The sequence below is a fragment of the Miscanthus floridulus genome, chromosome 3 (genome assembly GCF_019320115.1).
Source record: "Miscanthus floridulus cultivar M001 chromosome 3, ASM1932011v1, whole genome shotgun sequence".
NCBI classification, from domain to species: Eukaryota; Viridiplantae; Streptophyta; class Magnoliopsida; order Poales; family Poaceae; genus Miscanthus; species Miscanthus floridulus.
Window position 1 is genome coordinate 137,085,063 of NC_089582.1, and position 26,814 is coordinate 137,111,876.

At 47.4% G+C, this 26,814-nt stretch overlaps 4 protein-coding genes across 4 annotated transcripts; 2 read left to right on the forward strand and 2 right to left on the reverse strand.

Moving 5' to 3' along the window:
- Positions 1-508: 508 nt before the first annotated feature.
- LOC136547119 (vesicle transport protein GOT1-like) lies at positions 509-5,305 on the forward strand. Its single transcript, XM_066539088.1, has 7 exons — positions 509-819; positions 969-1,077; positions 2,397-2,488; positions 2,573-2,653; positions 2,739-2,836; positions 2,953-3,034; positions 3,132-5,305. Exons 2-7 carry the CDS (start codon positions 1,047-1,049, stop codon positions 3,168-3,170), a joined length of 423 nt encoding a protein of 140 aa, XP_066395185.1. The 5' UTR covers positions 509-819; positions 969-1,046; the 3' UTR covers positions 3,171-5,305.
- A 381-nt stretch (positions 5,306-5,686) lies between these two features.
- On the reverse strand, positions 5,687-8,312 carry LOC136547120 (uncharacterized). Its single transcript, XM_066539089.1, has 2 exons — positions 7,453-8,312; positions 5,687-6,133 (listed from the first exon to the last, which is right to left on the reverse strand). Exons 1-2 carry the CDS (start codon positions 8,212-8,214, stop codon positions 6,047-6,049), a joined length of 849 nt encoding a protein of 282 aa, XP_066395186.1. The 5' UTR covers positions 8,215-8,312; the 3' UTR covers positions 5,687-6,046.
- A 3,599-nt stretch (positions 8,313-11,911) lies between these two features.
- On the reverse strand, positions 11,912-21,081 carry LOC136542560 (DNA mismatch repair protein MSH2-like). Its single transcript, XM_066535061.1, has 13 exons — positions 20,824-21,081; positions 20,674-20,723; positions 20,530-20,562; positions 18,688-19,761; positions 17,631-18,182; positions 17,439-17,549; positions 17,274-17,363; positions 17,123-17,194; positions 15,384-15,494; positions 14,419-14,545; positions 12,988-13,187; positions 12,712-12,864; positions 11,912-12,424 (listed from the first exon to the last, which is right to left on the reverse strand). Exons 1-13 carry the CDS (start codon positions 20,876-20,878, stop codon positions 12,224-12,226), a joined length of 2,829 nt encoding a protein of 942 aa, XP_066391158.1. The 5' UTR covers positions 20,879-21,081; the 3' UTR covers positions 11,912-12,223.
- A 4,603-nt stretch (positions 21,082-25,684) lies between these two features.
- On the forward strand, positions 25,685-26,359 carry LOC136544518 (uncharacterized). Its single transcript, XM_066536654.1, has one exon. The coding sequence runs from the start codon at positions 25,685-25,687 to the stop codon at positions 26,357-26,359; it is 675 nt and encodes a 224-aa protein (XP_066392751.1).
- The last annotated feature ends 455 nt before the right edge of the window (positions 26,360-26,814 follow it).

Here is a 26,814-nt window from a genome sequence, read left to right on the forward strand (position 1 = left end):
GTCGCTCCATGTTTATCCTCAAGCTTCGTCACTGGGTGCTAGCGGACTGCGCAATGTCGTGGATCGTTTGATCATCAAACAATGGTCAAAAATATACCCAGGCCTTGTTTAGATTGGGTATAGGAATCAGTATTTGGCACTGTAGCACTTTCGTTTGTATTTGACAATTATTATCCAATCATGGCCTAACTAGACTCAAAAGATTCATCTCGTAATTTACAATCAAACTATGTAATTAGTTATTTTTTTTATCTACATTTAATACTCCATGCATGTGTCCAAAGATTTGATGTGATGGAGAGAGTAAAAAAACTTGCAATCTAAACGAGCCACATTCCCTAAACATAAAGGAATCCGAAGCGGAAGAGCTCATCCACGTGTGCAAAGACTACTGGCGAGGTGCTCTCATCACCCTCGGCCCTAAGAAATGGGTCCTCTTCGCCTTGTTTGTCCCGCGCTTTCTTCGGTGCCAAGGCAGGTACCAAGCAGCCATCCCGGAGGATTCCATCAGAGCGCGTGGGTCATCGTGTGCGCCACGTACGCACCGCACAAAACGTTGGATTTTCGCTCTCGAGAGAACCCGGCTGGGCCGACCGATCGAAACTTCGGCGTCCGAGCCGACCAAACCGACGCACGCACGCATCTCAATAAAACCCCTTCCGCCAGCGTGGGCCGTGGGGATTTCATTCTCGTCTCACGGGCAGCAGTTCAACTTCATCCGCGCAGCCGCGCTTCTCGTGTCCCCTGCCCCTGCTCCTCGCCACCGCCCAGCCTGTCCTCACCCTCGTGCGCGTTCGGATCCGCGGTTCTCGGAGAGAGGTGCGCGCATTCGCGTCCGCGCTCCGATCGCTGGCGCTGGCGCTGGAGATCGAAACATCACACCCTCGATGGCGCGCTCTTCGTTTATGGCCACGTCGACATGGTTTCGCCTAACTCTCCATCTGTTTCCGTTTACTCTGCTGTTGCAGGTGGTGGCTGGTCGCTTGCGGTTGCGGTAGCCGGTACTAGGCGGGTTCGCTGCGGGTGGTCGTCGGCGACTCGGCGCGATGGTTTCCTTCGAGATGAACGACCGCAAGAGTAAGCGACTCCTCGCCCACCCGCTCCGGTTCCCTCTCCCTTTCGCTGGCGGTTTGTGAGGCCGTCTGGTGCTGCGTGCGTGTTTGTGAGATGATTCAGGTCGCTTTTGCTTGTACTTTTCGCTTTCCCGCAAGCTGTTTGGGAGGCAGGAGATTTGGTCGTGCTCGCTTTGCTTTCTCGCTCGGTCTGTTGTTCGTGCGGGTGAAGGACCGGCCGTGTTTGCGGCCTCTCCGTTTCGCGCTGTTTTTATGCATGAGTCATTTGGTGGAGATTGGGTGATTGGGATGGTTGCCTCACTTCCAGATCATCTACTTGCTAGTACCACAGATTTGAGGTCCAATTAGTCTTGGGTTTAATGTAACCTGACCTGTCTTCCTTCAAAGTGAAGAATTCTCACCAAAATTGACTGATGTTCTGCATTTCAGTTTATCTGCGTGTGTTCGTGTAGTGTTTAGCATATGCATTCAATACAATGTGCTAGCAGAAAGGCACTATTAAATGAGGAAAGCTATGTTCTGAATATTAACATTGCCTCCCTGGTCTCTGCAGTCTGCACACTGCCTACAGTCCAGTTAGAGTTCAGAAAATTGAGTTTACCTCTACGAATTATGGCATATAATCATAGGAAGAATTTGCAAATAAAATTGATGTTTGCTCATATACTAATAATCAATTGTCTCCAGATGTAATTCAGCAACACACAGTATGCTCAGTTTTTTTTTTTTTTGTTGTTGTTGAAACGATAGTATGCTCAGTACATTGGCTTCCTTATTTGACTGTGTGACAACTTATGCAGTTATCTAGATTACTTATTATGCTCTGTTATCTGACAGATTCAAAAACATTTGCTAAACTGTTGCTATATAATCATGTTTGTTGGTCAGCCACTGATGAGAGATTGTTAGATGTAGTAGCAACACTATTTTTCGCCACTGTTAAACGAGGAAAACTATGCTCTGGGAATTAACAGGCCTCTCAGAAAACGAGTTTTGCCTCTACGAATCCGACGTGCATTTAGATTAAGAATTTCAGTCATGCATGTTGATATTTGGTCATCCATTGATGAGCAACTGTCAGATGTAGTTCAGCAACATGGCACATGGTTTCTGTTTCTGATCACTTGATCAGGAGGTACCATCCATTAATAGAGAAACATGGTTACTGACATAATGCAATATATTGAGTAAACTGGCCTTCTTATTGACGTTTGTGATACTTCAGCTCCTTCTGCTGTGCTTATGTTGCAAACTTGCAATGTACAACGCGTCAGTTTCTCCCAACTTTTGCTAAACCGTCTGTGTCCTGTTTTTGGCCAACAGAGATTGGGCTGGGCTTGACTGGATTTGGAGTTCTCTTCTCATTGCTTGGGATCATTATGCTGTTTGACAAGGGATTCCTGGCAATGGGCAATGTAATGATTCATCCTCATGATTGATTCTGACTTCAGTCTAGCCTCATGTTTACTGATAAGCACTGCTGTTTGTCATGTTGTCAGATTCTCTTTGTTTCAGGCGTCTTACTGACCATTGGGCTGAAGCCAACTGTGCAATTCTTCACCAAGCCTAAGAATCACAAGGTCCTGATACTATCCCTGCAAAACCCAAGCTGTTTCAGTTCCATTTGTATTTCTAGCTAACAAATGAGCCTCATAAACTGTGCAGGGTTCTCTCTCTTTTGGGTTTGGCTTTTTCCTGGTCCTCATCGGATGGCCTGCCTTAGGCATGATGGCGGAGTCGTATGGCTTCATCACGCTCTTCAGGTTGGTAGTTTCTTTCCTGTTGTTCTTGTATGATCTACTCCTACCTGGCAGCTGTTAGCATCGTGAAATAGAATCATCTGGGCACCGTATCTGACTGTGTCTGAAATTCCTCACAGTGGCTTCTGGCCAACAGCTGCTGTTTACCTGCAAAAGAGCCCCTCCTTCGGTTGGATATTCCACCACCCACTTGTGACTTCGGTATGGTCATCATATGAACTCATAAATTCGTCAGCTATTCTTTGTTCCCCCGTGCTTTTGTTCTCAGCTCTGATTCCTGCCTGTTGGAATTTTGCAGCTGATCACTCGGTTCAGAGGAAGACGGGTCCCGGTGTGATTCGGCGGGCTGCTGGATTAGGATCACCCCCAGGGCATGCGAAATCGCATGTACTGTACAGAAGTAGGCCAATTGACATATGCACTTTATTCGTTTCTGTTCATCGTTTCTACCCGGTTTAAAGAGAGACTAAATTCTAAAAGGAAGTCGTTGCTGCTGGTATGTGGATCTTCCTATGCTGCTACCAGTAGTCTGTCTCAACAAAGCGTAACTACATTGGTCTTTCTTTGCAAGAAGGCATCTCTCGGTTGTTAATAAGTAGGTAGATGTATCGATGGTGATAACATGGTGCCTCTTCTCTGAATGACGATGACTGAGCTGTGAACTGGTTTGGAAACCAGCCACCTTGTGAGAGACAGTTGTGTTACACTGCTACTCCTATATTGTTGCTAAACATGACCTGTGAATCTGTGTACGTATGTCCTGTCGAGTGTTAACTTTGCATTCGCGTCATTTCATTTTCATTTGCACCTGTGGCTTACTGCACTGGTGCCTGATGTGCCCTAGTAGTTCACAGCATGTTGCCGGGTATTATGCAGCTGCACTGAGACGAAAAAAAAAAAAACCTTGCTCGTCATGCCAACCCAGTGCTAGCGCCCGCGCGTCCGGACGCTCGCGCAGCCTACCCCCATCCGTTGATTTTTCCCGCCCCACAAGCGCACCCTACCCCGTCGTTGTGTCCGCGCGTCCGGGCGACTCGCCTCGCACACGCAGCCTGTCCTGTCTGACTCAATTAGTTCGCCTTGCCATGCACGCGCACCCTACCCGTCGCTCCCCGACCGCCGGCCCCTAGTACGCCCCGTCTGCAGGACACCGGCGCACCACGTGCCCCGTCCGCTGGCCCCATTCCCCGCGCTTGTGCCGTGCCACCATCACTCCCCATGACTCTCCGAATAACATGAAACACGTGTAATATTAAATTCATGATGCAACATACATATGAAACAGATGAAATATCTGGAACATACACTTACAACATATGTGTGAAACATATGCAACATCTAGATAAAATATTTGTAACTTGCAACATGAAAACACTTACCGCAACATAAGACTGAAGCAGCTGAAACATTTGGAACATATTGTTGCAACATATGTGTGAAACATATATGTTTCAGAACACTTACAACATACGTCTGGAACAGATAAAACATTTTGAACAAACCTCTAAAACACTTGCAACATGCCTCTAAAACAATTGCAACATATGAAACATCCCCGATCTACTTATGCAACATCCATACGAAACAATTGCAACATACCTATAAAATACTTGGAACATTATGCTTACAACATGTGCTTTCATCGCAACATCTCTTTTCTGAGGTCGCGTGTCGCGGTGGCCACGGCGTCGACAGCGGCCACGACCTTCTGGTGAGGAACGGCAGCGTCGGCAGCACCCCAGCAACACCTAGGCGTGCATGGGGACGAGGCACGGGCGCATGATGTGCAGCAGCGGGGCACGGCGCGCAGCGAGCTAGAGCGGACGCGACGGGGGATGGAGCGCGGCGCGGAGACGAAGGGGCCGTGGCGCGGGATGGGCTGCGCGGCGGGGAAGCTGGCAGTAGCGAGCGCACAGCAGCAGCACGCGATGGGCGAGCACGAGAGTGGGAAATAATTTTTGAGAGAGAAATGGGGAGACGTAGAGAGGAAGCAGGCCTGTTGAGCCATTAGCGCGCAGGCCCGAAAAGCGGCGTCCGCATGGACGGAAGCCTACCCCTGAGCATTACCTTTACAGCGCCTGTTCCGGGTTTGGTTCCAGCACGGTTTGCCATGCCACGAGCCCATGACTGAGTTGGCGACCGTAGCTCGGTCTGGTATTCTTGTCTGAACAGGTTCGGCAATCGGCAGTTCTTCACCTCACCTAGAACATGACGGTGTAAAGATGAGTAGACGACATTGCCTGCAAAGAATCACAGAGCACTTGGTCAGTTGCCCTTAGAACGAAGAATCATAGAGCAAAAGCTTATCACCATTCCCATCATCATTACGCAGTTGAGGCTTGAAGCAGATTGAGTATTGCCAGTGTCACCTCCTATCGGAAAGGGCAGTAACTTACAGGAGCACTGTGCCAAAACAGCTTACATTCATAAACCCAGGAGAGATCCAAGCATAACAACTCACCAAACCCAGTTAAACAGCATGTTCGCTTGTTGGTTTCAGCCAGCCCAAACCAGCCAGCCAACAGTGTTTTTCTCTCACAACAAACCAGCACCAACCAGCCCAAACCAGCTCAGAAACCGACCAGCGAACAGGCCGAAAATCTTACTGCAGTTGTTCCATGCCAGCCACTAGAAACGATCTCTAGTTCCATCCATATAATTTGAAGTGTTGTAAGCAGACAGGTAAACCCTGGATTTTGTATGGCTTCCTGAACTTCAGCTAAAATGTTACAGAAACCTGAGTTCTCATGTCTAATGAGGGACCCAGATATCAACTATAACTGTAATTCAAAAAAAATATATAACTGGGGCTTCGGTGCAAACAGAAAGCCACGTATAAATATCAGAATTCAGTGGATGATCAAAATCACAAAATGCAATAAATGGAAGTTACATATACAGAACATTGTCCAGGGTTGTCCATATCAACAACAGTTTCTACATATCTACGACTTACCAAATCATTCAGCTATACACATATTTTAAGAAGAAACAGAGATCAGGTGGTGATTATTGATTGCTTGAGACTGGGTTGCAACCTTGCAGGTTTCAGCATCTAGTTATACGTAAACATCAGACCCGTGAAGATCATTCAACTAAACTACAATTTAGCTACAAGTATTGATCCTGCACGCCGACTAGTCTGATTCTCTAACTACCCAATCAGTTTGCTACAACATATATAGCAACTGAACCTTTCAACAGAGAAAATGATTAGGAGTTCCTGATGATCTTCACTGCTTCATTGCCGCTTCTGATGTCACTCATTAAAGCAATTTGATGCAGCAGTTGTGCTATCCTCTGCACAAGGAAGAGCAAGAATCCAATGAGTACCGGAATATCAATCATTACATGAACATTCATGTTGATCTAATGCACTTATATGCTTCCTTAATCTGGACATTGCTCGGTGATAAACCAGTAACAGGTAAAAATTATTAGTCTGGGAAATACCAAATAATTTGGCACAGTCACCTTAACCCTTAGGATCCAGCACAACAGTTTGAAAGTTAAAAAAAACATTGGCAAGAATCCACCAAAACTAAATATGATGCAGTAGAAACTTAAGTCTGCTAATCAGTCAACAATATATGTTCTGGAATATGAGAACAGTGGCCATCTTGAAACATTTTGTGAAATAGGATGTGATTTAATTGCAAATGAATTTGAAGGAGAGGAGTTCGATTAGATTTCGATTAAGGGCTGCTGGAGCTAGAGTTGGAAAAAGGGAAAACCATCAAACAAATAAGACAAACTCAAGTGGAATTATTTGAAGCTAGTGAGATATTGGAAGACAGAGGACACTAGTAGTGCAATATTTCTACTGTTTGGCATTTGCCTCCCTGAACCCAATCTTAATGAGAATGTCAACAAATCAGCCAGAACAGTGTTTTTCAGCTTCTCTTATAATCCGTCTTTTTCAGCTTGTTTTTTCAGCCGGAATAGTGTTTTTCTCTCACAACAAATCAGCCGGAACAGTGTTTCGGCTCATTTTTTCAGCGAAGCGAACGGGGCTTGGAATAAAACCCAACATCAAGAAGAGGACTGATTGGAAGTGTCGATCTGTTCGATTGATCATACATGGGGTCAAACAGACCAGGTATCAAACTAAATTATCGGCATTCAATCGCCACTCTGAACACATGCCAACTGATATACTAGCAGCATTGGTAAGGTAAGACATTGCTCTACTCTTGTTTCAAAAATTCATAAACATTCTCCCTTAGTTTGAATTTGATCCAACACTAGCAAACATTCATACAAGCAGTGACTGCACATGTCACTAAGCATACTGGCCACAGTTCAATGCAGATGATGCCATTTACCAACCAAACACCTTCTATACGATCAATCCGACTTCACCCCAAATCAAATGGTGCAAGATCACTCTAACAGGTTCTGAATTTCACATCGATATTGAACTTCAGATAAATATCTTGTTTGTTCTATAGCCTAAACGAAACTAATCACATTTGTTTGGAACTACAATAACAACTAGTTTCCATCTCACCATGCTGTTCGTCCAGGGGATCATCCATGACAGAAACTAGCTAATTAACTACAAATTCACATTGACATCGCTTGGCATCACGATTAAGAGGCTACGGACAGATCCAAACCTTATCTTTCTCCTTGGAGAGAAGGACGAGCAGGTCCCGTTCCCTCCTGTCCCGCCGACGGGCGTACAGAAGCGCCCCCACCACAGCGGCCGCCACCACAGCCGACCACACGGCGGGCCTCACCGCCGGGCACCCACACACGCCGTGCACGAGAACCCGCTCCTGGGCGGTCCCGACCCCGACCCCGGCCGCCCAAGCGCGCCTCGCCGCCAAGCGGCACCTCTCCCATCTCCACCCCCACCCCCACAGACACTCTTCCTCCTCATCATCGTCCTCACCCTCCTCCTTCGCCGCCGCTGGCAGCGGCAGCACCTTCTCCGGCTCGCCGTCCAGGCCCAGCCCCTCGTGGAGCCGCGGCGGGAAGATGGCGCAGTCATCAAGCCCGCCGTCCACGTGGGTGACTGGTTGGTTTGTGGGGGTGACGACCTCCCAGGCATCGGTGGCGGGGGCGTGCGGCGAGGAGGAGGCCATGGAGGTGAGGGAGGAGGACGAGAGGGAGAGGGTCAGCGTCTTGGGCTTGAGGAACAGGTGCGGGTTCGGGGAGGGCAGGAAGAGCGGGTGTGACGCCGCCGAGATCGGTGGGGACTGTGGGTCCAGCGGCGCCGGCGCCGGGAGTGCTACCCTCTGGTGGTCCATGGCTGCGGGCCCCTGCGGCCGCGGGCGCTGCTGTTGATTTTTCACTGGAGATGATTTTTCGCTCGGCAGTTTGGAGGTGGGGTCCTCCGCTGATCTGGATTGGTGCCTGCCTGCGACTGCGAGCATCGATCAGTCTCGTCATTCGGGACTTCATTCAGTACCTGGGCAGGAGTTGTGTGAATGCTGAGGGGTGGTTTAGTTCGCGAAAATTTTTGGGAAATGGTATCATAGCATTTTTATTGTTATTTAGTAATTAGTGTCTAATTATAGTCTAATTAGGCTTAAAAGATTTGTCTCGTGAATTTCGTCTAAACTATGTAATTAGTTTTATTTTTTATTTATATTTAATGATTCATGCATGCGTCCAAAGATTCGATGTGACGGAAAATCTTAAAAAAATTTGGGAACTAAACAGGCTCTGAGCATCTCGATCAAAACTTTACACTCTATCACATCAAATATTTAGACATATATATAGAGTATTAAATATAGGGGCTATTGCGTTCTTGCCCCTATTTTGAACCTCAATTGTGATTTTACCCTATTTTCTTCCACTTTGTGTTTTTACCCCTGCTTTTCCAAAACGAAGGCTCCGTTTACCCCTACTCCGTGAACAGCAGGTAACGGTGTTAAAAAAGTTAACAGATGACAACTTTGCCTTTCCGAATATTGCGTTTTTGCCCCTATTTCAAACCACAATTGTGATTTTACCCCCACTTTCTTCCACTTTGTGTTTTTACCCCTACTTTTCCAAAACGAAGGCTCCATTTACCCCAATTCTTAACTCAGTTATCTACATCCGGATCAAAGCAACTAAAATTTAACAAAAGGCCTGTGAAAATACAAACTTACCCCTTATCTCTCGGTCATCTCTCTCAGAGTCGTCCCTCTCAACGCTAGCAGGCAGCGGGCGGCTGGGTGCGGCGGCGGAAGGGCAGCGTCGGGCCGTCGGGCGGGCGCAGCGAGCGGGCGCGTGCGGCCAGGCGGAGGGAGCGGCGTGGGCGCACGCGGCTTAGCCTGACATGGGTGCGCAGCCAGGCACGCGGCTCTACTTGGCGCGGGCGCGCGCAGCCAGGCACGTGGTTCTGCTTGGCGTAGGCGCGCGCGGCTTGGCCGACGTCACGGGCGCACGTCTCGTGAAAAGCAGCCGACCATGGGTGCGACCAAGCAGCATGGTCGACTGCTTCCACGAGACGCGCGCCCGCGCCAAGCAGAGCCGCGTGCCTAGCTGCGTGTGCCCGCGCCAAGCAGAGCCGCGTGCCTAGCTGCGCGCCCATGTTAGGCTAAGCCGCGCGTGCCCGCACCGCTTCCTCCACCTGGCCACACGCGCCCGCTCGACGGCCCGACGCTGCCCTTTCGCCGCCACCGCCGCCGCACCCAGCCGCCCGTTACCTGCTAGCGTTGAGAGGGACGACCCTGAGAGAGACAACCGAGAGATAAGGGGTAAGTTTGTCTTTTACAGGCCTTTTGTTAATTTTTAGTTGCTTTGATCCGGATGTAGATAACTGAGTTAAGAATTGGGGTAAACGGAGCCTTCGTTTTGGAAAAGTAGGGGTAAAAACACAAAGTGCAAGAAAGTAGGGGTAAAATCACAATTGTGGTTTGAAATAGGGGCAAAAACGCAATATTCGGAAGGGCAAACTTGTCATCTGTTAACTTTTTTAACACCGTTACCTGCTGTTCACGGAGTAGGGGTAAACGGAGCCTTCATTTTGGAAAAGCAGGGGTAAAAACACAAAGTAGAAAAAAATGGAGGTAAAATCACAATTGGGGTTCAAACTAGGGGCAAGAACGCAATAGCCCCTTAAATATAAACTAAAAATGACTAATTACATAAATTATGACTACTTTACGAGACGAATCTTTTAAACCTAATTAGTCTACGATTTGACAATAAAGTGCTACAGTAACACATGTACTAATAACGGATTAATTAGGCTTAATAAATTCGTTTCACGGTTTATCGACGGATTCTGTAATTTGTTTTTTTTTTAGTATCCGAACACCCCATGCGACACCCTATGTAACATCCGATGTAACATCCAAAAACTTTACACTCTGAATCTAAACACCACCTGAATGGTGTGGTCGTGTGGATGTGGAGTGCAGAGACTGAACTGTGATCTTGTTTTATGTGTAGGTTTAGACATATGCTACTTCGATTTTAACCAGACTTGGTAATTAAGTATGGTGTTCTATAATGAAAACTCCTTTCAAGTCAAGTTAATAAAATCGGTAATGCTTCCTCAGGGCGTTCGACCGTCCAGACGCCACGCTTTCCAGTCCGCGCCGCTCGTTGCCGCTCATCGCGCCCCCCCCCCCCCCCCCCCCCGCTCGCGACGCTCGCTCCCACCAGCGACGCCCAATCCCCTTCCTCTGCGGCCTTTCTCTAGCGCAAGGGCACCGCGCCGCAGGCACCACACCCGCCTGCTCGTCGTGGCCTTCTCCAGCGTGGGGTCGCTCGGGGCGGGCACTGCACCCGCTGCACCCCCCACACCACGCCGACGTTGATCTCCGCGCCGGCATCGAGCTCTGCGAGCCGACTAGCCTCCATTCGTCCCAGCAACAAAGTGACATTATGTTGAAAGTGCATGTTGCAAACGTATGTTTCAGGTGTTTCATATGTTTTAGAGATATGTTACAAGTGTCTTATACCGATGTTGCAAAAGTAGATCGGAATGTTGCACATGTGGCAATGACTATGCATGTATGTTTCAAGTGTATGTTCCAAATATTTCATCTATTTCAGACGTATGTTGCTAGTGTTTCATTTGGATGTTGCATATATATGCAAGTGTTTTAGGTGTTTTTCATATGTATGTTGCAAGTGTTTCATCTGGATGTTTGCATATGTTTGCAATGGCTGCACACGTGAAGTGTTTTTGAGGTGTTTTTATATTTTAGACGTATGTTTCAAGTGTTTCATCTGCTTTCGGACGTATGTTGCAAGTGTTGTATCTGGATGTTTCAAAAGTAGATCAGGTGTTATATCTCCCTCCTCGCTTTCTGCTGTCTCACCTCGGAGTCTCGTCCTCCTCCTCCAGGCGCCGGCTGGGCATTGATCGTCCTCTCTCCCTCTTCTCGATGTTGGTGACGTTCGGGGCAACGTGGGTCTACGTGGGCCCGTGAAACGGTGCGAAAATAGCTCCCTCTTCTCGATGTTGGTGACGTTTCGGAGCAACGTGGGTCTGCGTGGGCCCGCGGAACGATGCGAAAATAGACTACAAGCGCTGGCGTCCGGATGCTAGCAAACCCGTAATAAAATATCCAGGCGGGAGTTCACTTTTTTTTTAAGTATGGAGTACATGTGTTCGTTGTTTATTTGTCTTGTTTTCCTTTTCTTTAGTTCTATCTATAGAAGAAAAAACACCGCATTTGCAATTATGCATCAATAAAACAACGATAGATGTGAGTTCAATACGATGCGTAAAAAGTTCTGGGTGTAGAGAAAATGTACCATTTTTTTGGAAAGCAATCTAGCAAGAGCCAGATTATAAATATTCGCTAAATTGCAGGAGATCTTCTCTTTTTTTTTCTTTTTTTTTTTTGAGAAATTTTGCAGATCTTCGCTACACTATGCATTAGGCTGACGGGTCTCTAGCTCCAATCGCATCAGCCTTCTCGGAAAAAGATGATGTTTGATGTGTTAAGATCAAGGCTGTCTCATGTCTGGGTTGAAAAGTTGATTAAAGGCCGTTGTGAGATCATCCTCAACAAAATCCCAACGTCTATAAACTATCATCCCTACTTGCACAGTTGCACTGCAAGAATTTTGCTAGACAAGCAGCGCAGCAATAGACGTGCAGAAACTTCAACCTTCGACGAGAGCAACACGGCAGACTTCACGGCTGCAAACGACGGCGTGCAATCACAGACAGGGCAGGTCAGAGTACTGCAGACGATCGGTATGCAGGAGTAGCAACACTACCGCGTTACATATGCACATGTGGTTGGTTTTCTGTTGCACTGCGCATGGTGACTTGGCAAAGCCTACTACTTGTTCTGTTAAGCCTGAAGACTAGAGTACATCCGCTGATGCGTATTAACAAAATGGATCAGGAGATCCTAGCATCAGCGAGGTTCTCTTATGGTTTAACCTTAATGAAATCTCCATCCACACAGGGATTAATTAGCTTCAGAAGAACTGCTGAAGCCAAGGATTGTCAGCCGCATCCTTCTGCAAATCATCTCTCATTTTGGTGACCATCTCCACGATCTTGCTCCTATCCATCTCATCCATAGGCAATGCAGCGAGATCCTCAAGGTAAAGCCGAGCCCGAGCAGCTCCTCTGGTGACGTCATCTGGGCTAAATACCCTCTTGCGCTTTGATCCAACCTGCACAGAACACTCGCTAGCTTAGAAAGAGGTTTGAGTTTCAGCACAGTATGGGTAAGAAAGATACCCTTTGCACCGAAGCTCCCATGAACTGTGCAGCAGATAAAAGTAATTTTACCGTAATTGCATATATGGCCACAAAAACTCCAAATATACTACTGTCAGTTTTGTTGAATTATGAATCCAATATTCATCTTCTTTATGGTAGGATCGCTCACATGGGAGGAAGCATATGCATTTTAATTCATATCAGAACCCATAAGCTCGAAATTTTTAGCTGCATATACCTCGTCTTTCGAATCATCAGAAAAGGTAGGTGTAGTAGAGAAGTCTTCTAACTCTGCTGCTTTGCTTTTTGCAAGGGCAACAACAGCTTCTGGAAAATTAGCAAATTCTGCAACATGAATACCAAAACTTTGGTCGCATGCACCAGGTTCAACCTACAACATGAACAGGGAAATATTGTAATACAAGATCTGGAGGAATCATTTAGCAAGCCAATAATGCCAACTTGTTTCTGTAACAGTAAATGTGAATAATAAGAATTTCACACCGTGGCATACCTTGTAAAGCATAGTTAACTTCCGACTTGATGGGTCTATGTGAGCACCCACATGATAATTTGCAATTCCGATATTTGAAATGTGTTGGTGCTCATCATCATTTTTATGTGCTAATGCAGTTAATTCATGGAAATGGGTGGCAAACAAGGTAGGCGCTCGAGTCACTTCCATAAGATGCTCACAGATAGCCCATGCAAGACCTGATAACAAATAATATATCAATCTCAAATGAGAGTTAGAGGTTCAATCTCAAATGAGAATTAAAAGTTCCAGTTGTCTGGAAGTCAGTGCATTGCAGCAGGTAACCAAGGTTGTAAAAAGGGTACTCAATTACAAATGGTAATTGGTAGTTTCATCCAGTGATGCGTATAATAAGTAGATTTGCATGCTTATAGTGACAGCAAAAATGGATAAATGCAACAAACTAAAACTATTTTTGGTTGATTGAAGCATGAGATTGCATGCCACACCACACGAGGCCCAAATGATGTTGGTGTTCAGTACATGTGTAATGCTAATTTGGTTAACATAATCTGGGATTAACAAAGTTAGCCCACTTGGTCCAACTCTCTTGTATAGACCCAATTAGAATAAAGCTTGTAGATCATGATCAAATAATCCAAAAAATGTCCACAGGTTTGGTATGACAGACAAGTGGAACTTGGCTTTCGGTATGAAGGCCACCATAAGACACCATTCTAGCATTCTGGCAATAGGATATTTGAGATGCCAATAAATGTCAATGTAGCAAGATTCATGCTATGCATGCAGGTAGTTACCAACGAATGATTACACTAAGAATTGTCGGCATGGTTGCATGCAGCAGGTTGTTAACCGCATCCAAAATCAACAATAGCACGACTAGACGGGAAGCAAGCAAATACACAAAATACAGTTTTGCCCCCAAACTATTTGTTTCTTTTTATCTGTACAAAAGCTCCATTCCATGCAATGCACCATTCATTGATGATTAACTAATTGTAGCACTGTTACATAACCAAAAAGAAACAACAACGATGTAAATGCTCCTTTGTTCTAGGTTTTAATTCAAAACAATTTAAAAGGAATACAGAATTTTATTTTCTCAGATCAGGCTGATGGGTCTGATTAACAGCAGCAACCAGCCAATTACCTCCGGTAAATGGAGCATTTATCAGCAAGTGCAAGGGTACAGGGAATTACTTATTTTTTTGGTCCAAGAGATGTATCTAACCAGATACAAAGTGTAATATATGCAATGCTAGTAGAATGAGCTTAGAAGTATGCAAATTTCCAGTTTCAATTCTAAAACCAACACTATTTAAAAGTCAATAATTCAATATCGCCTAGAAGTAATACAGATGGTAGTCTATGAATGCTAAAAAGAAACAAAAGGAAAGATGATTAACAAACTTGTAAGAGAAAAAACAAGAAAAGGTATACAACACTGACCAAATCCATCATATGTGGAAGTTCCACGTCCCAGCTCATCAATAATTATAAGAGACTTATCAGAGGCACCTTTTAGGATGGATGCTGTTTCAAGCATTTCTTGCATAAAAGTAGATACACCATGAAGCTGCCAAATAAATGTAAACAAAACAGTTTACGACATCATTCTTTGCAGAAGTATATAAATTTAATGCTTGCTTAAAAGTAACAGAAAGTTTCATCTTACTATGAGAAAAAACACTGCCATCATTATCCGTTAAATTTAAAAAGAAGGGTTTTGTTATTGGATCCTTTGGGCTGTGGGATCAACATGTAATGTGTGTATTGAACTCTTTCCTCGCCTAATTGAAAGGCAGAGCTCCTGCCATTTTCGTTAAAAAAACGAAAAATTACACACATGAGGAGCTACTGGCTTCAATCTCTGTAGGGAGAGGGGTGAGCTGTTGTTCTGATCCCTATGTAACTGAATTTGTATGAGTTGAGTGTTTTTTTTTTTTTTGGTGTGTGTGTGTGGGGTGTGTGTGGGGTGTGTGTGTGTGTGTGGTGGGGGGGGGGGGGGGGGGGTCTTGTTTATCCAGCTTGTGTACCTTGTTCGCCTTAATATAATGAAGGGCAGCCCACATGCCAGTTCAAGAAAAAAAGTGAACAATTTTTCATTCTTCAGAAGGAAATAGACTTGAATAATATAGCAAATGTGCCATTCATCTAGTTCATGTTCCTTTATCCTGATCATTTGCATCTTTTTTTTTCTCTCGGACACATGAGGACTGTGCATCATTATATTAAAGGAAGACGAACACTGCTCGTTTGCATCTTTGATTTGCAACATTTGTACAAGTATGAGTAGCTAAAGCAAGAGAACACTATACAGTATTTGTTATTGCAACAGAAGTTTAAATAAGAACAAAAGGGCATTTCCAATATAAACTTAAGAACAAAATACTTTGATGATCAAGCCAACTTACTTGGCAATCACCAGCACCAACACGAGCAAAAATACAATCCCTCACACTAACACTTGCTTGATCACAAGGTACAAAGGAACCAACTTGCGCCATCAAAACATTTACACCAACCTGATTCCCATATGAAAATTAATTGAGACAAGCTGATAAATGAAGGAATGTAAGCAACAAAAGGTATTATTAGTTGTTTCAAATAATATGTTTGAAAATATATTTTAAATCCCGTAGCCAACGTCCAAGAATTAGAAGATGGAGCTAGAACATGGAGGAACTTCACACAGTATGTTTAACATGTCCAAATGCACTCCAATTGAATCAAACTGGTTTGCTTTCAGTTTTTGCAAACACATTGATCAAGGAGTTACAAACAATGCTCAAACTCTTTACTGGATTCTTGGGATAACAGACCTCGTTTACCATCAACTTTTCAAAGAGTATATCAAGAGTCACATATACATGCTCATACAACTGACTTTGTTCCAGCAACATTTTGGGTCCTAACAAAACCCTTCTTTAGCAATCGTGAAGAATTTAATTTCTGGGCAATCCATCTGCTTGTGTGAAGTTCTTGGATCAAATATGTATGGATACAACTACTCAATAAGTCACCCCACATGGCTTTCTAGAAAACAGAAAAACATATCACGGAAGGCATCGAGTACACAAACTCTTTTTTTTGTTTTGAAAATACACAAACTCTTTACTATAATACTATTGCATAGTAATGCTTGTATGCATATAGGGTGGTAGTGGTGAAATACTTTTTTTTCTCGAACACGCAGGAGAACTGCGTATCAATTGCCGGAGAAAAGAGCCATACATAGACCCGAACACACACACACAAACAACTTGCAGTTCAATATGTATCGGTATAAGAATGGAACAGCACATAAGATGTGGATCCAAGTGTAGCAATAAATTTACATATTTACACATTTAAGTGCACATATGTTTTAAGTATGTATTTTTGTAGTGGAAGTGGAGATGGAGAGCTCTACTAAATTTAGTAAACAACTATAAGTGAAAATTTCTATAACTGAAAATAAATGCTAATTATTCACACTCATGCATGAATCATTGATCATACTCCCTCTATAGCAAAATATAAGGAACACACATATTTCAAAACTCAAACTTTGTTGCCTTTGACAAACAATTGGTCTAATCATATGAAAAGTTTGTGCTACAGAAGTGGTTGCATTAGGTTTGTATTTAGAAATACTTTCTAATGGCCAAACTTTGGTTGGCACAAATGTTATATTATAAGAGGAATAGTGGTCATATACTCCCTCTGTATGTAAATGTATTATGTTTTGGACATAGGCATGGCCACCAATGTGAAACTTTGACCACAGCTTTTTATACAGATATGACAAAAAATTATATATTATGAAAATTATTTACACAACAAATTTGACAGTACTTCCGCATTATCAATACAAATAACTTTACTCAAAATCAGTTGTCCCTAGAGAAGTTTGAATGAACGCATTCTAGGACGTTATATGTTAATAAAGAGAGGTAATACATATAGTACCAGAAAGATCATCTTTCCTATACACATAGTACCAGAAAGATCATCTTTCCATGACATTTCAGAAGGTTGTTAGGCTTAAAACTGCTTTTCTTTCTTTTCTTTTCATAAGGAATCGCCACCTCCATGTCTTTGGATAAAATGCATATAAATAAATTCCTTGAGTGGTTCATAAAAAAATTTACCATGAGAGTGCAAAACTAACCTGTCTTATAAATGTGGATTTTCCTCCCATGTTTGGCCCAGTGATGATCTGAAACCAACTTTTCCCTCTCACCTATTTAGGGCCATCGAACCATCACTAACTTCAGTAATTAAGTGCTGCAATTGCAAATATCATATTACAGGGAACTTACAAGAGTGCAGTCATTGGGTATAAAGTTAACACCATCTTGTGCCTCTAGACAAGGATGTCTGCTACCTAGTAGAACAATATCTCCTTCATCCTGCAATGTGTTCTCAAGTTTAGAGCCACGTTCGAAATTTGTCATTTTAAAGGAGTTTTAGGAAGTGTTTCTTACCGACGCTGTGATTTCTGGCCTAACATAAGGAACTGGGCAACTAGTTGCTAAATCAGCAAAACTTTGTAAAACATCCAACTCCGACAGAACTGCAGCAAAATTTTCAAATACCTACACCAAGAATTTAAGATTTATCCCAATCTGTATAGAGAAAAAATAAACTATGAAGCTAAGATAATCATCTTAGTGTACCTCTGAGTAGGAGCCTGAAACCCTCACTACATCATCAACCACCTTTTTCTGACAACTTGTGTACTCACCAAACAGTGCCTGGTATTGATCACTTAGCTTTTTCAGCTTAGAACTTGTGAACTTTACACCATCTTTACGAGTTTCTATGATTAAGTAGATGCCAGTGAGCTTCTTCCTGACTTTCTGCTCCTCTTTCTTTGACATTCTGAACACATGTCCAAGAGGTCCTTTTTCTAGCTTCAGTTGCTTATCAACAGAAAGATCTAGATCACTAGCTGTATCCACGTGCAGATTATTTATGTGATTTTCAACCACACAAAGCTCATCCTTTAGTACACCCAAGTCAGAAGAATATAGAGGAGATATTCTGTACTCTCCATTCTCCAGCTGATCAAGATCAATAGCTGTCTCAACAAGAGAAGAAAACCGACCAAATCGATCCTCTGTCATCCATTCTTCTAATGGTTCAAGAAACTTTGACCTTATCAATGTGGAAAATTGGCCATTATATTGCTCAAGAATGCTCTTGATGTATGAGATTCTGCTACAGGACTGCAAAACCAATAAGTAAATGGGTTAAAAAAATTGTGGTAAAAGTTGTGCATCTTAGGAGGTGTTGCCCTTGTTTAAGAAACCTAATTCTACTCTGTTTCCTCGAAGGTTATGCACAAATACACAGAAATAAGCATTCCTTGTGATTCAAAATGTAGGTCTAGGACAACAACAGTCTCCAGCATAACACTTTGACTGTTACATATTATGAAAGTATTTTCCATGATTATTCTAGTAACATCAACTATGTGTTGTCAATCCATATAGCTTCCCATATATTGATTGGCCAAGTTATAAAAAAATGACCAACTAGGATTTTAAAGGGACCTACATTTGGAATTCAAGGGAGTGCTACAAAGGTTCAGTGCACTCCTTTCATTAAATGTTACTAGCCTTACACTAGCAGATAGTAACCAATATTACTGTATATTCAAATACATTTTCAGGCAAATAATTATCTTTGCAAAGTCATTAAAATAAGATAACAGTAGGTTGCAGCAGTAACCTGATAAAGCTTAACAACAGGCTGCAGTGTAGATGATTTCTTTCGGAGAGCATGTGTTAGACGATCAATATCTGATATCCTTTTAAGTTGTTGCCTGAGTCCCTGACGAAGCTCTGGGTCTTCTACCAAAGCCTGAACCATGTCTAATCGGTTATTAATTTCATTAACATCTAATAGAGGTTGTTTCAGCCATCTGTTAAGCAATCTTTTTCCCATCCCAACAGTACAGGTTCTGTTCATCAAACCAAACAAACTGAAGTTCTTGTTTACATCAGTTTTCCTTTCTGCAATGTTTAATGCTCGCACTGCAGCAGAATCAAGTCGCATGTAGCAGTTCAAATTGTACTTCTCAATTGTGTAATTTCCATAGTTAGTATCATCTGCTAGCAACTCAGCATAAGATAAAAGTGCTCCAAGGGGACCAAGAGCATAGTCAAACTGAGATAGCAGATCACGTACAGGCTCAACAGAACCCCTGATTATTCTACCAAGATCTTGTGCAAGATCCCTGGATTTGAAGTCAGCCTTCTTTTTCTCAGTCAACAGAACATTACAATTACTAATGGCCTCTCGAAGGGGATTCAGATCAATGGATTTTTCACAATCTTCTGGGAGAAGACACTCCTTGCAACCTAATGCGACAAGAGCTGATTCAACATTTGTGAATCGGCTATCTTCGGGGAACTCAGCTAACCCAAGCTTCCTATTGGTCATATCCAAAAAACTAAGCCCTACATACAGCTGACTTTCCCGGCACACTGGAAACAAAGCAACAATGACTGGTGAATCTTGCATGTCATTGTTTGCAAACAGAATGTCTTCAAAACTACCAATATTTCCAGGTGTTCCAGACTTTGTTAACCTCCAATTTGACCCACTTCCCTCATAGAGCTCTAATGTACAGTCAGTCCTTTCCAACAAAATGTTGCGGGCAATGGTCTCAAACATAGCCTTGCTCACACTAACACTTGAGATTCCATCTGAGCTGCTACCTAATTGACGCAAGGCAGACATTGTGTGGTAGTATGTCCTTGCAATAAACGTAGCATTCTCGCCATGGGCGGTGTAATAATCCTGAACCACATTTGAGCACTAGTTAGCATGCCATTTTACACTGGAAGGTTGACACACATAGGAATTAAATTCCCAAAGGAAAAAAAAACAGCTAGATTTAACTCTGCCTGGAAGCAGTATCCCTCAACAGTAGTGATTACTATAGTACAAGATAGTTTTGGCATGCATATTCAATGCAGAAAAGAGTGCCCCATATTAAAATAAGTCTGGAAGAAATGCCATCTTATATCTGCATGAATTTCATGAAATTTCTTTTTTTCTAAACATTTATGCCCCCTTACAAGGAAACAATTTCTCAATTGTCGACCATTTCTTTAAATGCACTTTCAAGCAGGGCACGATCCTATTGGATAAAAAAATGTGGTCATAGATTATGTAATCCAAAGTACACAGCACTGCTCCCAAATGCCAAACAGTTCCCTAGTTTGCTACCTCATTATTACCAGCTTTAAGTTAGTGAGGACTTTGAAGTTAACATATAAGCATGAAGCCAATATTAGGAATTAAATCCCTAAATTATGGCTGAGAACAGTTCATATGGTACATAGACTGACAACCAAATTGAGGTAACATCATCATCATTTAATGAATCATCTGCAATCTACATGTTCACTTATCAGGTGAAAATAAAAGGCACACGTGTCAATATTTTCTAACAGTAACAACTGTACCAGAGCCATTTCGCCCCCATTTATCTAGTTCATCCAATTGCCCATGATAAAAATAAACAAAAAAAGGTTCACATCTACATGTATTGGAATCACTTACCCTGCGGTCGAAGAGACGAACGGCCCGGGGATCCTGCCAGACCAAAAAGGAAAAAGAAAGGGAAATAAATCAGCCAACAAAAAAGGCTCTCCAAAATAGTCGCCCAAAACTGAGGCCCAGAAAGGTGAAATCGAGGGAGCGCACCTGCGGCAGCCTCTTGAAGAAGGAGATGAAACCCTGCGCTTGCCTCGCATCTGTCCAACCACAAGAAAAAATAAGACAATACAAGGGGAATGAGTGACCCGACGGATCTAAAGAAACCAAGGACGGTGTGGCGCGCGAGACCGCACGGACCTAGCTTGAACTCGGGGAGCTTGCCGCCCTCCGGAGTGAAGTCGTCGCCCTCCATCGTCCAGCCGATCGCCGCACGGTGTGCAGAGGTTGTGATGGTGGCGGTAGTGGTGCGGGGTGCGGGCGATGTGCTCGGCGAAATGCGCACGGGCGGCGAGAAAAGGCGGGGCTTAGGGTTTACAGGCGCGCGCGTGGGGTGGGGATGGGTCTCCCGCCGTCCCGCGGCGAGAAATGGGGCTTTTGCGCGCGGAGTCTCAAGGGTTTCGCGCGCGGAGTCTCGGGGTTTTTTCGTGCGGAACTAGAAACGACCCGCGCGGCTTTGCCGCACGTCCTTTGTATTGGTCATCCTGTCGTGGCAAAAAGACTGGACTCTATACATACAGTAATTAATTAGATACCTATTTTTAAGTAATTTTAGTAATGTAATCCTATTACATGATGCAGATATTATTTAGTAATGTAATTTTAGCTTGATGCAGGGCATGGCGGGCGACGTGCCGGTCGCTGTGTGTTGACCGCGTAAAGAGCCAAGGCTCAGTTGGTGCTGAGGCTGAGCCATCGTGGGGGGTTCGGCGGGCGCGAATCCCGAGGTTGTCGAGACCCTGAAGTGTATTGCCGAGGCTTGGAGGGAGCAGTTGGTCCTGTACACTGATTCCGAGGCTATGGTGACCCGGACTTGACTCCCCACGTCGCATGGTTCCTGGAGCAGGGATTAGGTAGCACAGTGCGGACGTCGGTCGTGGGCACAGTACCGAGCACAACGGCCGGTAACCCCTGCCCTGTCCTGTCCCGGACGGTATGGTGTTGATGTGACTTCCCGTCTCGTCGGCCGCTCTGCTGTGTCGAGCCGTCGTCCGGCTGATGTCGCGGGAGTGGTTGGTCGCATTAATTAGACGCGACGCTCTGTCGGAGAGATCGGTCGAGGCAGAGGCGACGGGGTTATTGCCGAGCCGCCTTGAGCGAGACGGAGAATCGACATCTCGTCCGAGGCTTTACGCGCGGGGCCTCGAGCGAGACGGAGGATCGGTTCTCGAGCGAGGCGGAGATTTGGTAGGCCGTCCGAGGCCTTTCGTGCGAGGCCTCGAGCGAGGCGGAAATTTGATAGGCCATCCGAGGCCTTTCGTGCGAGGCGGAGATTTGGTAGGCCGTCCGAGGCCTTTCGTGCAAGGCCTCGAGCAAGGCGGAGAGTCGGTGGCCTCAGACAAGGCCGGGCGTTAGCCAATAGTTGTCTCTTGGCTTTGATTTTGACGAGGTCTAAGCGATTTTTTCGGTTTTTGCTTAGGGGACCCCTTTTTATGGTACCCGACGGTAGCCCCCGAGCCTTAGGGAGAGTGTGAGCGCTCTCCCTGAGGTTTTGACGAGACTCGGCTTACGGCAGCTCCTGATGGGATGGTGTTTCGTACTTGAGGCCTCGGTGGGTGCGCGCGAGCGCACCCGCCGGGTGTAGCCCCTGAGACCCTGGAGGAGTGGATTTATTCCTCCAGGGGCTTTTCTTACGTCGTGCGAGGGGTTTTATTACGTTTGTCGAGCCCATGAGTGCGAGTTCGGGTCGCTGAGCCTCGGTTTGGTTGCAGGAAGAGCCCCTGAGCCTCTGCTCGGAGCAAGAGGGCGATCAAGGGTTTCCCTGTCTTTTTTGTGCGGCCCTCACACATCCTTTTCATTCGAAATGAGGGGTGGAGGATGCCATGCTACCCTCGGTGGGCGCGAGCAGTGACACCTCCGGTGAGCTGTTATCGGGTAAGTCCGAGTGGAGGCCCGTGCTCCATTCGATAGGGGTCGGCTAGCGGTCCAGAGACGCACTCTAAAAGTACCAGAGGGCTTCTCTAGTGGGTCCTAGGGCCATTCGATGGGCCCCGGTGGCTCGATGCCTCCCTACTGTGAGATCCCATTCGGAGACCTCCATGTTGGTCTCGAGCACGACTTAGGGCATCCCAAGCAATTGCTTGCTCGGGCCTCGGCCATGTACGGGCTCGCCCATAGTTGTCCCTGACTCTGTTGCCCTGGGGCGGCTGTCGAAACCTTTGGGGGCCCAACCTTCGAACCCCTGGACCGTAACGGGCTCGATGTCCTTTATCACGTTTTTCTGAGCCTCCGAATGCAAGCTTGGGTCGCTTGTCTTCGTCCTGGGTGTAGGAAGAGCCCCCGAGCCTCTGCACGGAGCGAGAGGGCGATCAGGGGTTCCCCTGGCTTTTCGTGCGACCCTCGCGTGTCCTTGGGGTGGAATATGCTAGGCTATCCTCGATGGGCGTGAGCGGTGACACTTCCGGTGAGCTGTTATCGGGTAAGTCCGAGTGGAGGTCCATGCCCCATTCGCTAGGAGTTGGCTAGCAGTCTAGAGACGCACTCCAAAAGTACCAGAGGGCTTCTCTAGTGGGTCCTAGGGCCGTTCGATTGACCTCGGGGGCTCGATGCCTCCCTACGATGGGATCCCATTCGGAGACCTTCCTGCCGGTCTCGGACACGACTTAGGGCATCCCAAGTGTTTCGCTTGCTTGGGCCTCGGCCACGTACGGGCTCGCCCATAGTCGTCCCTAACTCTGTTGTCTTGGGGTGGCTGTCGAAACCCTCGGGGGCCCAGCCTTCGAACCTCTGGACCGTACAAGCTCGGTGCCCAGTTCCTTTGTTTGAAAGGAATCGGGTGGGGGATATCCCCCCCCCCCATCGGCTAACAACGGCAGGCGTGTCTTTTGAGGCGGTTTTCTCGGGGAGGCAGAATGGCGCCTGCCACTGCTGCGGTCGGACGCGACGCTATGTCAGCGGATGCGACATAACTGTTCACGCGATTAATAGGGAAAAGGTGGATACGTGGGCGGTAAAATCGGATCTGGATTAACTGTATCAGATTTGAGGGAAACTTCCCCGATTTCATTACCCGTCCGTTTCGTCCCCTTCCTACATAAATACGCAATGAGCCTCGCCCCTCCCCTCCTTACCTTGCCTGCATTCGCCTTTGCTGCCCTCGAGCCGTTGCTAGGAACAGAGAGCACCGGGGAGAAGAAGGGAGAAGGGCGAGGGAGAGAGAGAGAGAGAGGAGAGGCAGAGCGAGGTTTACCGCCATGGCCGCATTCTCCACCGCGCAATGGCCGGCGGCCCTATCATCCTCTCGGTGGATCCTTGGGGTCTGTCTGACGTGTCCATGGAGACGCTGCGGTCACTTGTCGACGACGGCCTTCTCCGCCCAGTCACCAACCCCGATAGGCCAGAGTGGATTGCTCCGTCGAGCGAGCCAGAGCCGAGGCCACACGATGGGTACATCGTGAGCTTCGTGTCTTTCCATGAGCGTGGTCTTGGCCTGCCAGTGGACTGATTCATGCAGACGCTCCCACATTACTACGGCGTGGAGCTGCACAACTTTAACCCCAACTCCATCGCGCAGGCGGCCATCTTTGTCGCCATCTATGAGGGGTACTTGGGCATTGCCCCCCATTGGGAGTTGTGGCTCCACCTCTTTCAGGCGGGGCATACCACCAAGTCGATGGGCACGACGGGTACGAGGAAGACGATGAGGGCCAGCGGCTACACTCTCTAGGTGCGCCAAGACCAGCAGTACCTTTACATCCTGGCCTAGCTCACGTCAACCAATCACCACTGGTACACCAACTGGTTCTACCTCCATAACGACGACGGCGGACTTCCCCCCTACACCGGGTAGATCATGGAGAACTGTCCGGAGAAGTGGAGGTATGGCGTCCCGAAGGAGGATTAGCCCAAGCTACAGCCGCTCCTGGAGGGCCTAGAGAGGCTGTGGAACTGCAGCCTTACGGTGGCTGTGGTCGTGGCTGCCTTCCACCACCGGAGGGTGCTGCCATTGATGGCTCAGTGGCGGCACATATTCGACATGAGACCGAATGAACCGATCGAGGGCATTCGGATGTCCGCCGTCCCCCTCTTCGATGAGGAGATTCTACAGTGGGTGAGGGAGACGGTGGAGGGGCAGCTGAAGAGCGGTGGTCTGACCCCTATCACGATGCGCCCGTCGTGGGGATACCTCTCTCTGGTAAGTCACGCGTTGCTGCGGCCCCCGAGGCCTCCTCGTTCCTCACCATTTTCCCGTTCCCTTACTTGCGTTCGCCGTTCCTATAGGGGATGAGAGACGTGCAAGCCTCCCCGCCGCCCGTTCTCGAGGATGCAGGGCGGCGGGCGGTGAACCGGGCGTACGCCGAGGCGCAGAAGAAGCGGAAGGATGCTGAGGAGACAAAGCGCAAGAGGAAGATCCTCGAGCACGAGGAGCTGGAGAAGCGCCGCCGGCAGCAGAGGCAGGACGGTCTCCCAGTGGAGGCGTCTCCGTCGCCATCACTGTCGATGGACTCTTTGGGCGAAGAGGACGAGAGCGAGGTGAGGTGGGGTCCCCTGGACTATCTCCCCGATGTCGGGGGGATAGCGCTCGGGGCATCGGCGAGCAGCCCGGTGCTTCCAGGAGGAGGAGGAGAGGCCGACACACCTGAGGCATGGGCGTTAGGAAAGCGCGCCGTCAGCCCGGTGGGCTCGATGGTAGAGGTGGAGCAGGTGGCGGTGGGGGCGACGCAACTTCCCCCGCAGAGGACCGAGGGGTGCCGGAGTCCAGCAAGGGCCGGCCGGCACCAGCGGATACGGAGGCCGTGCCACCGCCGCTGCCACCGCCGTTGCAGAGGAGGGTCGTAGTGCCAAAGCGGTTGCACCCCCGCTCGTGGTGAGTGTTTTTTCAGGGGAGTTTGTATCGTCTCCCGCTCGCTTTATGGTCATATGCTGACCAAGTGGGTGTTCTGCCTTTAGCCGGAAGCGTTAGGCGAGGGTGCCTGCCCTAGCACCGCGCAAGTTGCTCAAGGTGAGCACGGGCTCCACCGCTCAATAGGTGGTGGAGGCGCAGGCCACCGTACAGCGTGACATGGCGTCGGTGAGGGCCGACCCGAAGGAGCTGGTCGCCCAGGAGGAGGCTACCGAGGCGGCCACGGAGCGAGTGGGGGAGGAAATGCCTACGCCCCATGTGGCCGAGGCTCGCGAGTCATATGGGGCCGAGGTGCCCTCAGTTGCCGAGGCCACCGAGGGTGAGACAGAGGCCCCTCGGAGTTTTGAGGCCGAGGCGATGGAGGCTAGGGCGCCCAGGACCATCGAGGCCGAAGTGGTGGGGACCGAAGCCACCGAGGCCAGAGCCCCCAAGACCACCAAGGCCGGGGTGGCGGTAGTCAATGTGAGCGCAGCGAAGCCGGTGGCCCAGGAAGTGGAGGCGGAGGTGGGGCAAGCCTCAATACCACCACCGGTTCAAGGCCCGCCGCCGTTGCAGGAGAGTGCTCGGAAAGTGGAGGTCCATTCGATCTCCTCCGACAATACTTCCTGGGCGAAGGAGGTGGTCGATGCCAAGGCGGTCGGCACCATGGAGCAGCTGGCTCCGACCTCTGGTGAGGGAAGTTCGGCCCTCGTGCGGGTACAACCCGAGCCCCATGGGTGGGATCACCCGCGCGTCTTGTGGCAGAGCCAGGACGACCCTGAGGGGGAGTCTCTATTCACCCTCGAGGACACGGCCGAGGGTGGGCATTGGGACACCTTCGAGCAATACCGCTAGCTGGCAAAGCGGTCGCTGCGGACAGCGCTGTCCGTCGTGGCTGACGATCTGCCCGGGGTCGCTCAGGTTCGTGCCTTCTTTTCTCATGTGGTGTCATCTTTTTTTGAGTTTTCTCACAGTGAATGACCCCTGTTTTGCCTATCTAGGAGCTCAAGACCCGGTCCCTCAGGAAGTCATTGTTCCTCCGATGGGAGAGGGACGTCTGGGACCAGCTCCAGTGGCAGAAGGGCTTGCTCGCTGATGCCAACGAGCTTCTGTCGGCGCGGAGCGCGGAGGCGGAGGACCTCCACCTTCGCTATGCCGATATGAAGGCCAAGGCGGCCATGGCTCAGGAGCAGGTCGCCCCTTTGGCGGTGCGGGTCAAGGAGCTAGAGGAGGAGCTGACCTGGGTGGCCGACGATCAGGACACCTTTAGGTCTCGGGCTGAAGAAGTGACGACCTCTGCCAAGGCCCTT

What these genes read in the sequence shown, in the direction of transcription:
- LOC136547119 (XM_066539088.1), top strand. Translation starts at nt 1,047, where the DNA reads ATGGTTTCCTTCGAGATGAACGACCGCAAGA. An exon ending in CGAGATGAACGACCGCAAGA is followed by an intron (nt 1,078 to 2,396) that starts GTAAGCGACTCC and finishes TTTGGCCAACAG; the next exon opens with AGATTGGGCTGGGCTTGACT. An exon ending in CCAAGCCTAAGAATCACAAG is followed by an intron (nt 2,654 to 2,738) that starts GTCCTGATACTA and finishes TAAACTGTGCAG; the next exon opens with GGTTCTCTCTCTTTTGGGTT.
- LOC136547120 (XM_066539089.1), bottom strand. Translation starts at nt 8,214, where the DNA reads ATGCTCGCAGTCGCAGGCAGGCACCAATCCAGATCAGCGGAGGACCCC. An exon ending in TCTCCAAGGAGAAAGATAAG is followed by an intron (nt 6,134 to 7,452) that starts GTTTGGATCTGT and finishes TTCCTTGTGCAG; the next exon opens with AGGATAGCACAACTGCTGCA.
- LOC136542560 (XM_066535061.1), bottom strand. Translation starts at nt 20,878, where the DNA reads ATGGAGGGCGACGACTTCACTCCGGAGGGCGGCAAGCTCCCCGAGTTC. An exon ending in GCTCCCCGAGTTCAAGCTAG is followed by an intron (nt 20,724 to 20,823) that starts GTCCGTGCGGTC and finishes GTGGTTGGACAG; the next exon opens with ATGCGAGGCAAGCGCAGGGT. An exon ending in GGCCAGAAATCACAGCGTCG is followed by an intron (nt 17,364 to 17,438) that starts GTAAGAAACACT and finishes AACACATTGCAG; the next exon opens with GATGAAGGAGATATTGTTCT.
- LOC136544518 (XM_066536654.1), top strand. Translation starts at nt 25,685, where the DNA reads ATGGCGTCGGTGAGGGCCGACCCGAAGGAGCTGGTCGCCCAGGAGGAG.